At 41.6% G+C, this 11,240-nt stretch overlaps 1 protein-coding gene across 1 annotated transcript; it reads right to left on the bottom strand.

Moving 5' to 3' along the window:
- Window positions 1–7,908: 7,908 nt before the first annotated feature.
- htr1b (5-hydroxytryptamine (serotonin) receptor 1B) lies at window positions 7,909–10,254 on the bottom strand. The gene has a single exon (XM_067242928.1). The coding sequence runs from the start codon at window positions 10,235–10,237 to the stop codon at window positions 9,089–9,091; it is 1,149 nt and encodes a 382-aa protein (XP_067099029.1). The 5' UTR covers window positions 10,238–10,254; the 3' UTR covers window positions 7,909–9,088.
- Between the last annotated feature and the right edge of the window lie 986 nt (window positions 10,255–11,240).

The following is an 11,240-nucleotide window of genomic DNA, read 5'->3' as shown; positions in this document are numbered from 1 at the left end:
ATCTCTAACCTTTGACCCAGCAGCGCCTTCCGTGGTTCATGATAATTTCCCTCTCCAACATTAGTAGAAGTAGGTGCCAAAGGCTAAAGTCTGTGTTTTGATTCAGACTTTTAAATGAAGTCATGGAAATGCTCTAAACATTGAGATTTATCCTGGGGAACATGAGTTGTTAAAATGCCCCCAGAAAGCAATTACCCCAAATCTATTTAACAAAATAATCCTAAATAATTTGCTGCTGTTTTTGTAATTCACATAACATACAACTAAATATTGTAAGACTGAAATTGACTCGACAACGAGGGTATGAAATTGCTATGCATTTAAATACAGAGTTTGTAAAAACCTTTGATTAAATTCAGAAATGTATTCAAATTAATTTTGTATTATTTATTTTCAATCTATAATCATAAAGACACATTCTATGTATTTTATGCTCCGAATAAAATTTCTCCAAAATAGACTTTGGCTTTCATCATTATCCTCATCCAGCTTTAAACGCCTAAATGCAACAAAAAAACAAAAGAAACATCTTCGAGTGCTATCTAGATTGGTCACTGCAGGGAACCTGTTAAAAAGGTTCCAGATGGAACTCTAAAATGGTTGCTTTTGACCTGGAAAGGTTTATACCTGGAATATTTATCCAGACAAGCTGTCACTCTTCACCTGAGTGTACCTCTCAGCCAACCAGCAGTCCCCTTCCGAGGGGAAGGTAGAAATGTTTTGGATAACGGGGGCCGTTACAAATTTGGTGGCGCTTGCTTAAAAGTGCGCTCACCATTATGATCGAGGTTAACCTACTTGTCTATCTTCTTTTTTTACCTTCCTCTGTCCCCTCCTTTTCTTGGGATCAGGGTCAAGGGTCACCTGTCAGTTTGAGGTCAAGAGGATTGAGTTATAGGTTCAGAGTTAGGATTAGGAAAGGGTCAAACTTTTCATTCTCACTGGGTTCAACACATACATGCATAAAGTGTGTGTCCTTGACCTTTAGTAGGTGTTCATTGCCTATTAAACAATGATGCACACATGCTAAATGTGACAGCTGGTTTATATAGACCACAGGTGCATTAGAGATTTTTCTAAGTCATAAAGTCATGAGTAACCACACTATACATCTTGCTTCATGCAAAGCGATTTGACTGCCTGCATACATCCATTGATACTTAAATCAATTATTTGATCAATTGACCAATTTGAGGGGTCTACTTTCATTAAGCAAAGGGTCATAGTGACAAGCTGTCAGAAAATGACCTCACTATAAACAGAGAAAAGGTCTCTTAATGTAGCTGCTGACAGAGTGAGCAGAAAGTGATGCTCTTCGACTTAAACACTTAAAAGTGGCCGGTCAGATGAACACAGGGAAGGACAAATCAGAAGGTTTCAATGGTTGGCTCAATGACATGAGTCAGCTGTCAATTAATAGAGGACCAATAGAAGATCAGGAAGTCTGTTTATTCAGTTTGCTTGAACAGGCACATCCCCACTCTGAACATCCACTTCAGCCCTGAGCCTTTCCTCTGATGGTTTCCCCTTTTCACCCACCAGTGACCACCCTCAAGTCTAATATTAGAGAGATAGACATCAGCTTCTGGTGTAACTCTCTCCACTTTTAGAAAATCCTCTCAGTTGATTACCAGCCTGGCCCATTGCCGTTCGAGCCGCTGACTGGTGGCAGTGACACATTGACACCTGTGACATCATAGGCCTCCTCTGTGTGACCCGGCTCCAGCTCATGACCCAATCCAGCGTTCTTCAAGACGTGAGATGTTCTCACTCTCTGATAATCTTAGATTATGTAGTTGTCCAACTCCACTTAATGTCTCTTTCATTAAGCGGAGCAGTCATTCACTTTTCGTCTGACTGGCAGGCTTCGTTTTTCCTGTTGGTTAACAACCCCCTCTGCTGATCCTGCCTGGGAGCTTGTTGGATGTTGTTTGATGCTTGTTGAAAAGCTCAGCTTTTCCTGCTCTACCACGAGGTACACCGCTGAACCGGAGTAACGTGTTTGTGTGCCGTGCATCCAGCAGGGGGCAGAGTATCTATGTGCACTCAGGTCGAGACTGATCGAGGAAAGCTACAAGGATTGTTTGACGTTAATTCTCTGAAAAGGACACAGGGATAAGCTATATGGACAAACAAATAACATATTGAGAAATAAACCTCTCATTCCCAAATCCCCTACTTTTGACTAAAACTCATGACCCTCTGAATTCTCTGAGCTGCTGTCCCACCTTTGACCAACTAACTGCTGACTGTCTTTCAACATCCATTTGAGTCGAAAAGTCATTTGTACTGCACCCAAATAATCTGTAATTGACCTACTTTTTGTATTGTGCTGCTATAGCATTGCTATGCATGTGCCAATGGAACAGCGCAGAAGTTCCCTATCTTTTTACTCTTTTCATTCAGAACGTGTGTTACCGCAAGTCTGCTTTTAAACGAATCATCAATTTGACCCTCCCTCTGGGCTGAATCTACAGAGCTGTGGACGCCCCCCTCCCCCCCCCCCCCCCCACACACACACACACACACACACACCCCTTACCCCACCACGAGTGGTAGCCGTTGTTGCTCAGCTTTGATAACTTCCACTATGATGAGCAGACGTGAGCCCTCCCTTAGAGGCTCCATATGTGCAGACCACCACTTCACCGCTGGAGGAAAAGCAATTCAGTTTGATTGCAGCACTAAACATCCAGCTGGCCTGCAAACCAAAGGTAAGAAAATTGCAGGCAGAGGAGATTGCTGTGAATGGGGGGCGACGGAGTGTAACCGAATAACATAATGTATTCTGTCAGCAGTGGAGAGACTTGATGCTGTGACATGGAAATGAAGCACAGGGCCGCTGTAAAGCACACCTCACTGGTTCTGTCAATATGGCAGGGCCACAGACATGCACACAAACACACATTGAAATGCACACACACATACATTCACACATACACACGCTAATAGACAAAAGTCAACAGAAACCTATATTGAATACTGAAGTCCACTTGGATGTCTGTTGAGCCCCCACAATAGAAAAGAATTGAACAGGATGTGTGTCTGTTTCGTTCTTTCTACAAAAACTTTTGTGAAGACAGCCAGGACACTGAGAGGGATATCTCTCCTTCTGAAAACCAGAGCAAAACAAGAACTCCAGAATAAAAGAGAGAGAAGAGAGAGAGAATAAGACAAGGTAAATAATTGATTCTCTTGAAGATGTGAAAGAGTGTTGTTCTGCCATCTGAAACACTTCAGATATTCAGGAGTGCTAAAAACAAGTGCATTACTTTTTGCATAACAAGTTCTTGCAGGTTAACCTACTTATTCTAATCTTAAGAATTGCATCACAAACATTAGGAAGTTTTGAGAAAGGTGAAATTAAAGTTAGTTAATGCAATCAGTTAATGGCATCAGTAGACTTGGTTTTCAAGTAAGAATTTTACAATTATAGCCTTGAAATTTAATTCTGGTATTAATAGATATGCTGGTTTTTATTGTTCAGAAATCACAGAACACACCAGGATTTGGCCTCACAAAAATGTTGTCATCTCTTGATATAAAGCGCCCTTGTGTTCAAACAGTCCAGAGCTGACAGTAAACTCCAGGAGATTAATTGGCTCTGCGTTCTCCTTCTGAAACTGCCCTGGAGAGTCCCAGGAGAACTCTTCCTGATGTCCCTGGAGAAAGGAGGAAGGTAAAAAGGCATCAGAAATGGGAGACTGGCAGACAAGAGGGCTGGGTCTCCAGGACTCCAGGAAAATGGAGCCCATTTATCACACTCTCTGCAGGCAGCTGTGATGACTAACTGGCAGGAAGGGGGTGGAGAAAGAGAGCAGGCAGGTGGGGCTGGTTGGCTGGCTGGAGGCTGGAGGCTGGGGGAGACTGGGGAGACAGGTGAGGGTGCTCAGGTCTACTGAGATTAGGGGAGATGGTTGAGAGAAGGGGAAGGCCGGCAAAGACAGCGGGGGAGACAGGTGGAGTAAATTAGGGCTCGAGGGGATGGGGTAATGGGGGAGGTAGAAAGAGCAAGAGGTAGGAAACCAGGGGAGTAGGAAAAGTGGAGGAAGGTGATAAACTGAGTAAAAAACCAGGAGAATGGGGAGATGGAGGGAGGTGGGCCAGCTGTTAGCTTTTCAGAGACATGTCTGACCTGCAGGACAACACTGTGCCTCGCTAGGGGTACAAAACTGCTGTACATCAGCTCCAACCCCACAGAGAGACACCAGTCTGAGGCAACTATACCCTCCTGAGACCCAACAATTCGCTCCCTTTCCTCAATATTTGGACATTGGTTTTAGGCTACTAACTTTGTAACCATACTTCCCTTTGTATTTATTTCTTTGGTCAACATAAGAAGGCATCATGGGATTTTTAATGATTTTACTCATGTAAACAACCTCAGGAATAGCTGTGTATTTCTAGTTAATTAAGTTAGAGATGTAAAACTGTAACAAATAACACTATGTTGTGACATTTCTTAGTCTTTAACTATGTTTAAAAGTCAAACTCAAGTACATTACTGTATGTAAAACCTTGAAAATATGTTTTACTGGTCACAGGAAGTTTAGGAGTCTGCCCTCCTCTGAGGGTACTATTGGTTTACGTCGGTGAAGGTTTGGTGGGAACTGCTAATAGAGTGGCGTAGATGCCTCTAAACAGGAAAGAGACTGTGTGTGTGTTTGTGTTTGTGGTGGTGGTGGTGGTGGGGGGGGGGGGGGGGGGGGGGGTTGTATTGCAGCTCATATAAAAAAAAGAGTAATGGTGTTATCCAGTGATTAGTGGACTGAAGGACTGATGTAATGCACATGATCAATCTGTCCAGTCAGAGAACTACAGTAATGTCTCTTATTTATGAGAAATTCTTTTTGGGGGCATTTCCAGATCTTTCAGTTGCTCTGCTGTGGGTGATTGAACTGAACTGATTTATGAAGACCTTGGATTAACTGTCATTCACACAGCATAACATCAGTGTAATTGCAGGGTTAGTCGTTCTCATCCTAATGGCCTTGGTCTCCAAATGTTTCAGTTCACTACAGTAGTTCTTATAGTAAATATGTTGATCTTCACAATTCTTCTGATAAAATACAACCACTATTATTTGCCCTATATTTTTGTGTATGAGCTAACAGGATTTTCATCAATGATCCATATATTTTGCTGTCAAAGGCAGACGGGCAATCATAACACAACATGCCCCCCAGTCAGTATTGATCAGCATCAATTCTGGCTGTAAGTAAACGTTTACTCTTTCAAGACATCATCTTGTACCATCGTGAATGGTAGTCAACCGTTTATCAAGATGTGTGTGGGTGTATGTGAAAGAGTCATAAACCATGAGAAACTGTGTGTGTGGGAGCGTGTGTGGGAGCGTGTGTGTGAGCGTGTGTGTGTATGCGTGTGTTTGTGTGTATTCTTGTGTGTGTGAGGCAGAGACTAAAATTGAATCTCAGTAGCCTATCCATAATGATGTTCATTGCTCATGCACAGATTTGGACAGCCAATATATCTGTCTGGGGTAGTGGGGTGCTGAGAGGAGCATCCCTGCTCAGGGGCCTCATGCCAGGCTTGAAACAACCTGCAGTGTGGCCCTGTGGGGACAACTGTTGAAACAAATTGTTTTCTAAACGAAATATTCATCATCCAGATGTTCAGTGTTTTGATGAATGAAGTTGTAATTTTGTGCATAGTTTTTCATTTTAAGAAGTCTCTGGTGTAAACGTGATAGTTAGAAGGATTGTGTGTTTTGTTTTGTCTCTTATTAACGTCGATTAATATCTGTTTAAACTCTGGTATTTAACTTGAAAAGTGTGGGACCTAGAGGGCACTGCTGCATCTCACGTACCTGTATCACACAAACACAAACGATCCCACAATCCTTTGCATGGGTACATTTATTTACTTCAATACAGATTTTCCATCTGGTTGTGATGAAAGAAAGCAGAAGTGACTTGTCTGGATGTCGCTGGAGTGCTCTGAAAACCAGGGTGTGCACCAAAAACCAAGGTGTGCTATAGGATAACCTAATCATAGAATTCTATAGAGGCCTCTGAGTCACGATGCCTGGCACATTGAATTTCAAAGCTTTATTAATCTGTGAATGATACAAGAATGAAGTGCACAATGCATTAAGGAGAGCTAGCGCCTAGGCTTCTGAGCCTTGGGAATGCGCTTAATGAGATCGGAGAAAGGACACACCATCATTACCACACAAACACACAGTCCATTTATCAACATTTGGGAGCAAAATGGGTCCAATTTAGTCACAATCAGGTGTGCTTGTAAGTGTAACTGGCCATAAATAAGCCAGTGATTGGTACTCTATTCCAGGCCCCACCCACACCTGTTACTGCAAAACTCTAGATTTACACAGTCAGAGTTATAGTCTCTCTCTGCTGCACCCTTCAGAATTACTGAAGGGTGTTGATTATCCCAGATTGCTTTACTGTAATCTTGTCGTTTATCACCACAGACCATAGATTGTATTTGTCAACATGCCTCTACCCTTTGATGCAACACGATGGGGTGAATTATTTACGTGCTCGTTCTGTGTCAAGGTCAATTGAAATTAGTCAAGGGATAAGGAGGGTAATATTGTGGTGGCAGACGGAACTTTAAGAGTCCATTGTTCTTGATGAATGCTGCATTCTCAGAGGACATGGAGGGTGAAACAATAAAGCTGTTTAGCAAAGCTGCGTACCAGATAAGCATGCTTTATGACTTCATTACACCTGCATGTCTTTCCTGATTCATTCCCCAACACCTTCCTGCAACTTACAAACCTACCGTAGAGAGCGCCTGACGCAGGAGACTTAAGTGGAGCATAAATCATGGTTGTGAAATGAGTTGTTATGCATTATGCACATGTGCATATTTCTGCAGGTAATGCTGGAGAACACGAGAGACATTGATTGGCTCTATAACTTTATAGATTCAGAACTATTCCTTCATTGAAATGACATACTGAACCATATTCCCCTGACTGCAACTACTCTCTCTCTATAAAATATTCATAGTGCATGTTCTAGGTCAACCAAGTCTTGACATGGGGAAGCCATGTCTACAATGCTGAAGTAGCTGTCATGTAATGTTGGGGATCCCCAAATAGGTTGCAAATCAAGTCAACTTGTTAACAAAATTGTTTTCCCCAACACACTGTTCCCATAGATATGGTGAACCATGTTGGAAATATTAACTTTGAATAAACATTATTATTTATTTTCCATACATGGAGAAGAGGTGTTTATTGGTGCACAACGGACGTCATAGATTAACTCCAGGTGACACCATCTAGAGCTTGCCTGGGATTACTGGATGCTACAGGTGAGGCCTGGCTAGTGAGGGTAGAATTCATGGAGACAGACAGGTTGATTTGGGGGGCTAAGGGCTGGGGGTCAGGGGATTTGAAAGGCAGAGATGTGAGGTTGAAGGAAAGGGGGAGGGGTAGAGGCAAGGGGGAGGGTAGGGAGGCGAGGGAGGGATACGATTTGGGGGGCTTGCAGGAGGTTGGAGGGGAGTGTAGCGAGATGAGGAGGAGAGTAATGAGGCGGAGGGGAGTGAGGCCGGACCAGGTGACAGTGGTGAGTTCACACTTCAGTGAGGATCTCAGATACACAGATGATCTCGTTTTGTCTGGGAACCAACCAGTGATGTGCTGTTCCAGCTTACAGAGTAAAGGGACATGGATGGATGGATTGAGAGTTTGACATCAGCCAGTGTTCACTTAAGTGCTTCCTTTCACCATGTTGTCCACAAGAGGGAGCAGAGTAGCTCCTCCAATACCTTCTGCCTAATAAGGTTAGGTTAAATTTAATCCAGTTTTCTGTAAATTAATGGATTTGAAATGTAATTAATTCTTTACATTTCCTCATTACATTTCTGAAATAGAGCAGTTGGAAACAAACATGTCTTAGCAGAATGCCTTTATTTAACAGCTTTTCTCAGAGTGAAAAGAGGACTTCCACACTTGGAGAGATTCAAGAAATATATTTCACAAACCAATGTCAACATGGATTTCATAAATACTCTCATAAAGATTTATCATTGTTTCAGTTTCTCCTTTTCTCTCATATAATGTGACTCAAGGCAGTGAAATGACTGGCTGAGCAATACAGACACAAACACAGATAAACACACTTCCTATGTATGAGGATACAGTACAAACACTCTCACAGGCATACAGTCACACATAGTTAAACATTACATGTTTGTTCAGTAAAATTGAACTTATTCATCTGCTCTCAAAAATAACTGGGTAAATATCACCCATAATAAAATCTGTCTATGTCTGTGTTTGACATTCAAGTTATATGAATCTAAATCCTATTTAAACCTAGTACACAATAAATGACACCATTACAATTGAGAAGATGATCATTTTCAGCACTCTTGCATTTCTTGGATTAAAACGATATTAGCCTACAAATGAAACACCACAACCTGTGAACCAATGCTGTTGATTCAGCCAGATGAAACCTAAGATCTTTTTAATCATTTATCCACAGAATAAATATACATACATCAATGTTGAGTTTTGCAAAGAAAACAAAAAATATTTTTACACACAGAAGTATGCAAAACAAAACAAGATAGAACAAATGTAACAAATAAAATACATTATACCGTACATGAATTCCCAGCGCACAATTAGGTTTATGGTTTAATATCAGATTGGTTGGTGGGAACAGTCTTTAGAGATATCAGCCTTGTGCAGCGCATCTGAGGCGCATTAATAGGTCAGTCGCCATGGGAATAGCGCGGAATGCGCTGCACCAACATGTTCCCCAAATGGGAATCCATGCGGAACACGAACAACACATTTCCGTTTCCCAAAGCCATTGCCGATTAGATTTGTCGAGCCTGTCTAATAATTTTAGACAAATTTACCTCAAAATGTATTTTGCGTATAGTTAGTTTTATCCAACCAACTTAATGACCATAAATGGTTGCCAAAAGAATTTCATTTCTGACACTCATCCTAACTCATTGTAAATCATATCCAGGCGTTAAAACCTAGATTCTGTACTTAAATTATTACTTACCATATAGGTATGTAAATAAGAATAATTTACAATATTGAAGGCGAAGATAATTGTCAAGACATTTTTCATACTTTGCAACATTTGAAGCGCACGAGTTTGTGGAAAGCTTTCTTAAAGTCATCGTTGGACATAGTATATATGATGGGATTGATCAGAGAATTTAGATAACCAAGCCAGTTGAAGAAGTCAAACAGCTCTGGGTAAAAACAAGTTGAGCAAGTGGCTACCACCAGTGTATAAATAAAAAACGGCAACCAGCATATGATGTACGCACCTAATATTATCCCCAAAGTTTTTGTGGCTTTTCTCTCTCTAGCTGCTGATATTCTTTTCTTTTCCAACAGCGCATCTGACACAGTTACTTTCACTTGATTGTCACTCGCCAGAGATCCAGTATCACTTGAGTGCACATCGTGCCTCCCACACTGCATAGAGGTAGTTGACGCCACAGATCCTGGCGAGTTGGTGACCAAGTGCGCTGAAGTGAGTCTTTTCCCGACCTTTTTGGGTGATTGTTTCAAGATTCTCTTACGGGCTTCAACGTAAATCCGTCCATAGAGCACAATAAGCAGCAATGTGGGGATATAGAATGCCCCAAACGTGGAGTAAATAGTGTAAAAAATATGATCCGTGTTCACATTACAAGTCGTTAACTCCTCCGCTTTCACCTGCCGCCAGAACAGAGGCGGTAAGGAAATGGAGATGGCGATGACCCAGGCGGTAGCGATCATCCCCGCCGCGCGCGCTGGGGTGCGCTTCTTGGAATATTCGACTGCGTCAGTTATCGCCCAGTATCGATCCAAAGCAATTACGCACAGGTGCAGGATAGATGCAGTGCAACATGTTATATCAGAGGATAACCAAATATCACATATTACCTGCCCCAAAGTCCATACGTGGATCACCGTGTAAAGAACGCATATGGGCATCACCAAAATTGACACCAAAAGATCAGTCACGGCTAATGAAGCTATGAGAAAGTTTGCTGGTGTTTGCAATTTCTTTGACTGAGAAATCGTGGCAATGACAAATGCATTTGATAAAGTAGTAGCCAGTGTAATAATGGAAAGAATTACGGCCAAACTAGTTTGAAAGACAAGACTCTCCGTGTTCTCCTCCAGTTTAGGTGAATCTGTCACAGATGTATCGTTTGTGGAGTTCATAATTTGTCCATTGAAAGCAGGCGTTGTCTTTAAATTACTTGAAATGTCCATCTCCTCAGGTGATTTTAATATAATTGGCTGTTATTGTTTATTATTTTTTTCATTTTATGAGGCTTCTTACTTTATCTTTAGAAGTATCGAGCATCCCCTTTCAGTACTTTTGTCTCTATTTCTCTTTCAATCCATCTGATCAAAATTTGTAGCTTATTATTGTGGGAAGGGAGAAAAATAATTTGGTCCGTTTCTTCCTCATTTTCTGTCATTGCAATTACTATAGTATCATTTCAAATGTCAAACAGAATAGTTTGAAAGTATCCATTTAAATCGATGAATATACTCACGTTGTCGGTCGTAATACGACTCAACACAGTGTCTTCAAAGTTTGCATATTTTGAAAAAGACAGCATACTGATGTTGCAACACCAGGCAGACGCTCCGTATCCCACCCTTTGCGTAATCATTTGAAGGTGAGGTTGTCATGCTCTCTGCTTATATCCAGCGCCTCTGTAGTTACTGGTGAGAGAAACCTCAAGTCTTGATTTTATACAGCTGCAGCACCTGACGGCAAACAAGCGGCATTGATCACAACTGTTGTCTTCTAGGGTGTTAACATTTACTGGGTCATAGTGCCCCAGATTTCCTGATGGTCACAGTCAACCTCTTAACAACACTATTTTTGAAGACTACTTAATAATGCAAAATATCTCGCTTAAATCTGGCACCCATGTGTTTAGCTAGCTGCATAGCTACGGGGCTCTTTATAAAGCGTTGTCCTAATTCAATCTTTCTATCACCTTGGCTCTCATTCTTTGGTATCTCTCATTCATTCGCCACCTTCTCCTCAAGTGTGTGAAAATTCAAGCATTTTCTTTGACAGGGTTAACACATATTCACACATCTAGGTATAGTTTTAGAGGTTAACCATTGCTGTGCCTTGTAGGCTGACTGCAAACTCCATTTTGAAGATACAGCGAGGGGAATAATAGTGAGCATGAAGCTCATGTGTTTCGTCTGTACAGCAAACAATGACTTCCTGGTTCCTTAGTGTACTGGG

Source organism: Osmerus mordax, chromosome 9 (genome assembly GCF_038355195.1).
Source record: "Osmerus mordax isolate fOsmMor3 chromosome 9, fOsmMor3.pri, whole genome shotgun sequence".
NCBI classification, from domain to species: Eukaryota; Metazoa; Chordata; class Actinopteri; order Osmeriformes; family Osmeridae; genus Osmerus; species Osmerus mordax.
This window is presented reverse-complemented; position numbering and strand designations above follow the sequence as displayed.

Coding starts and splice junctions, on each gene's coding strand:
- htr1b (XM_067242928.1), bottom strand. CDS start 10,237: ATGGACATTTCAAGTAATTTAAAGACAACGCCTGCTTTCAATGGACAA.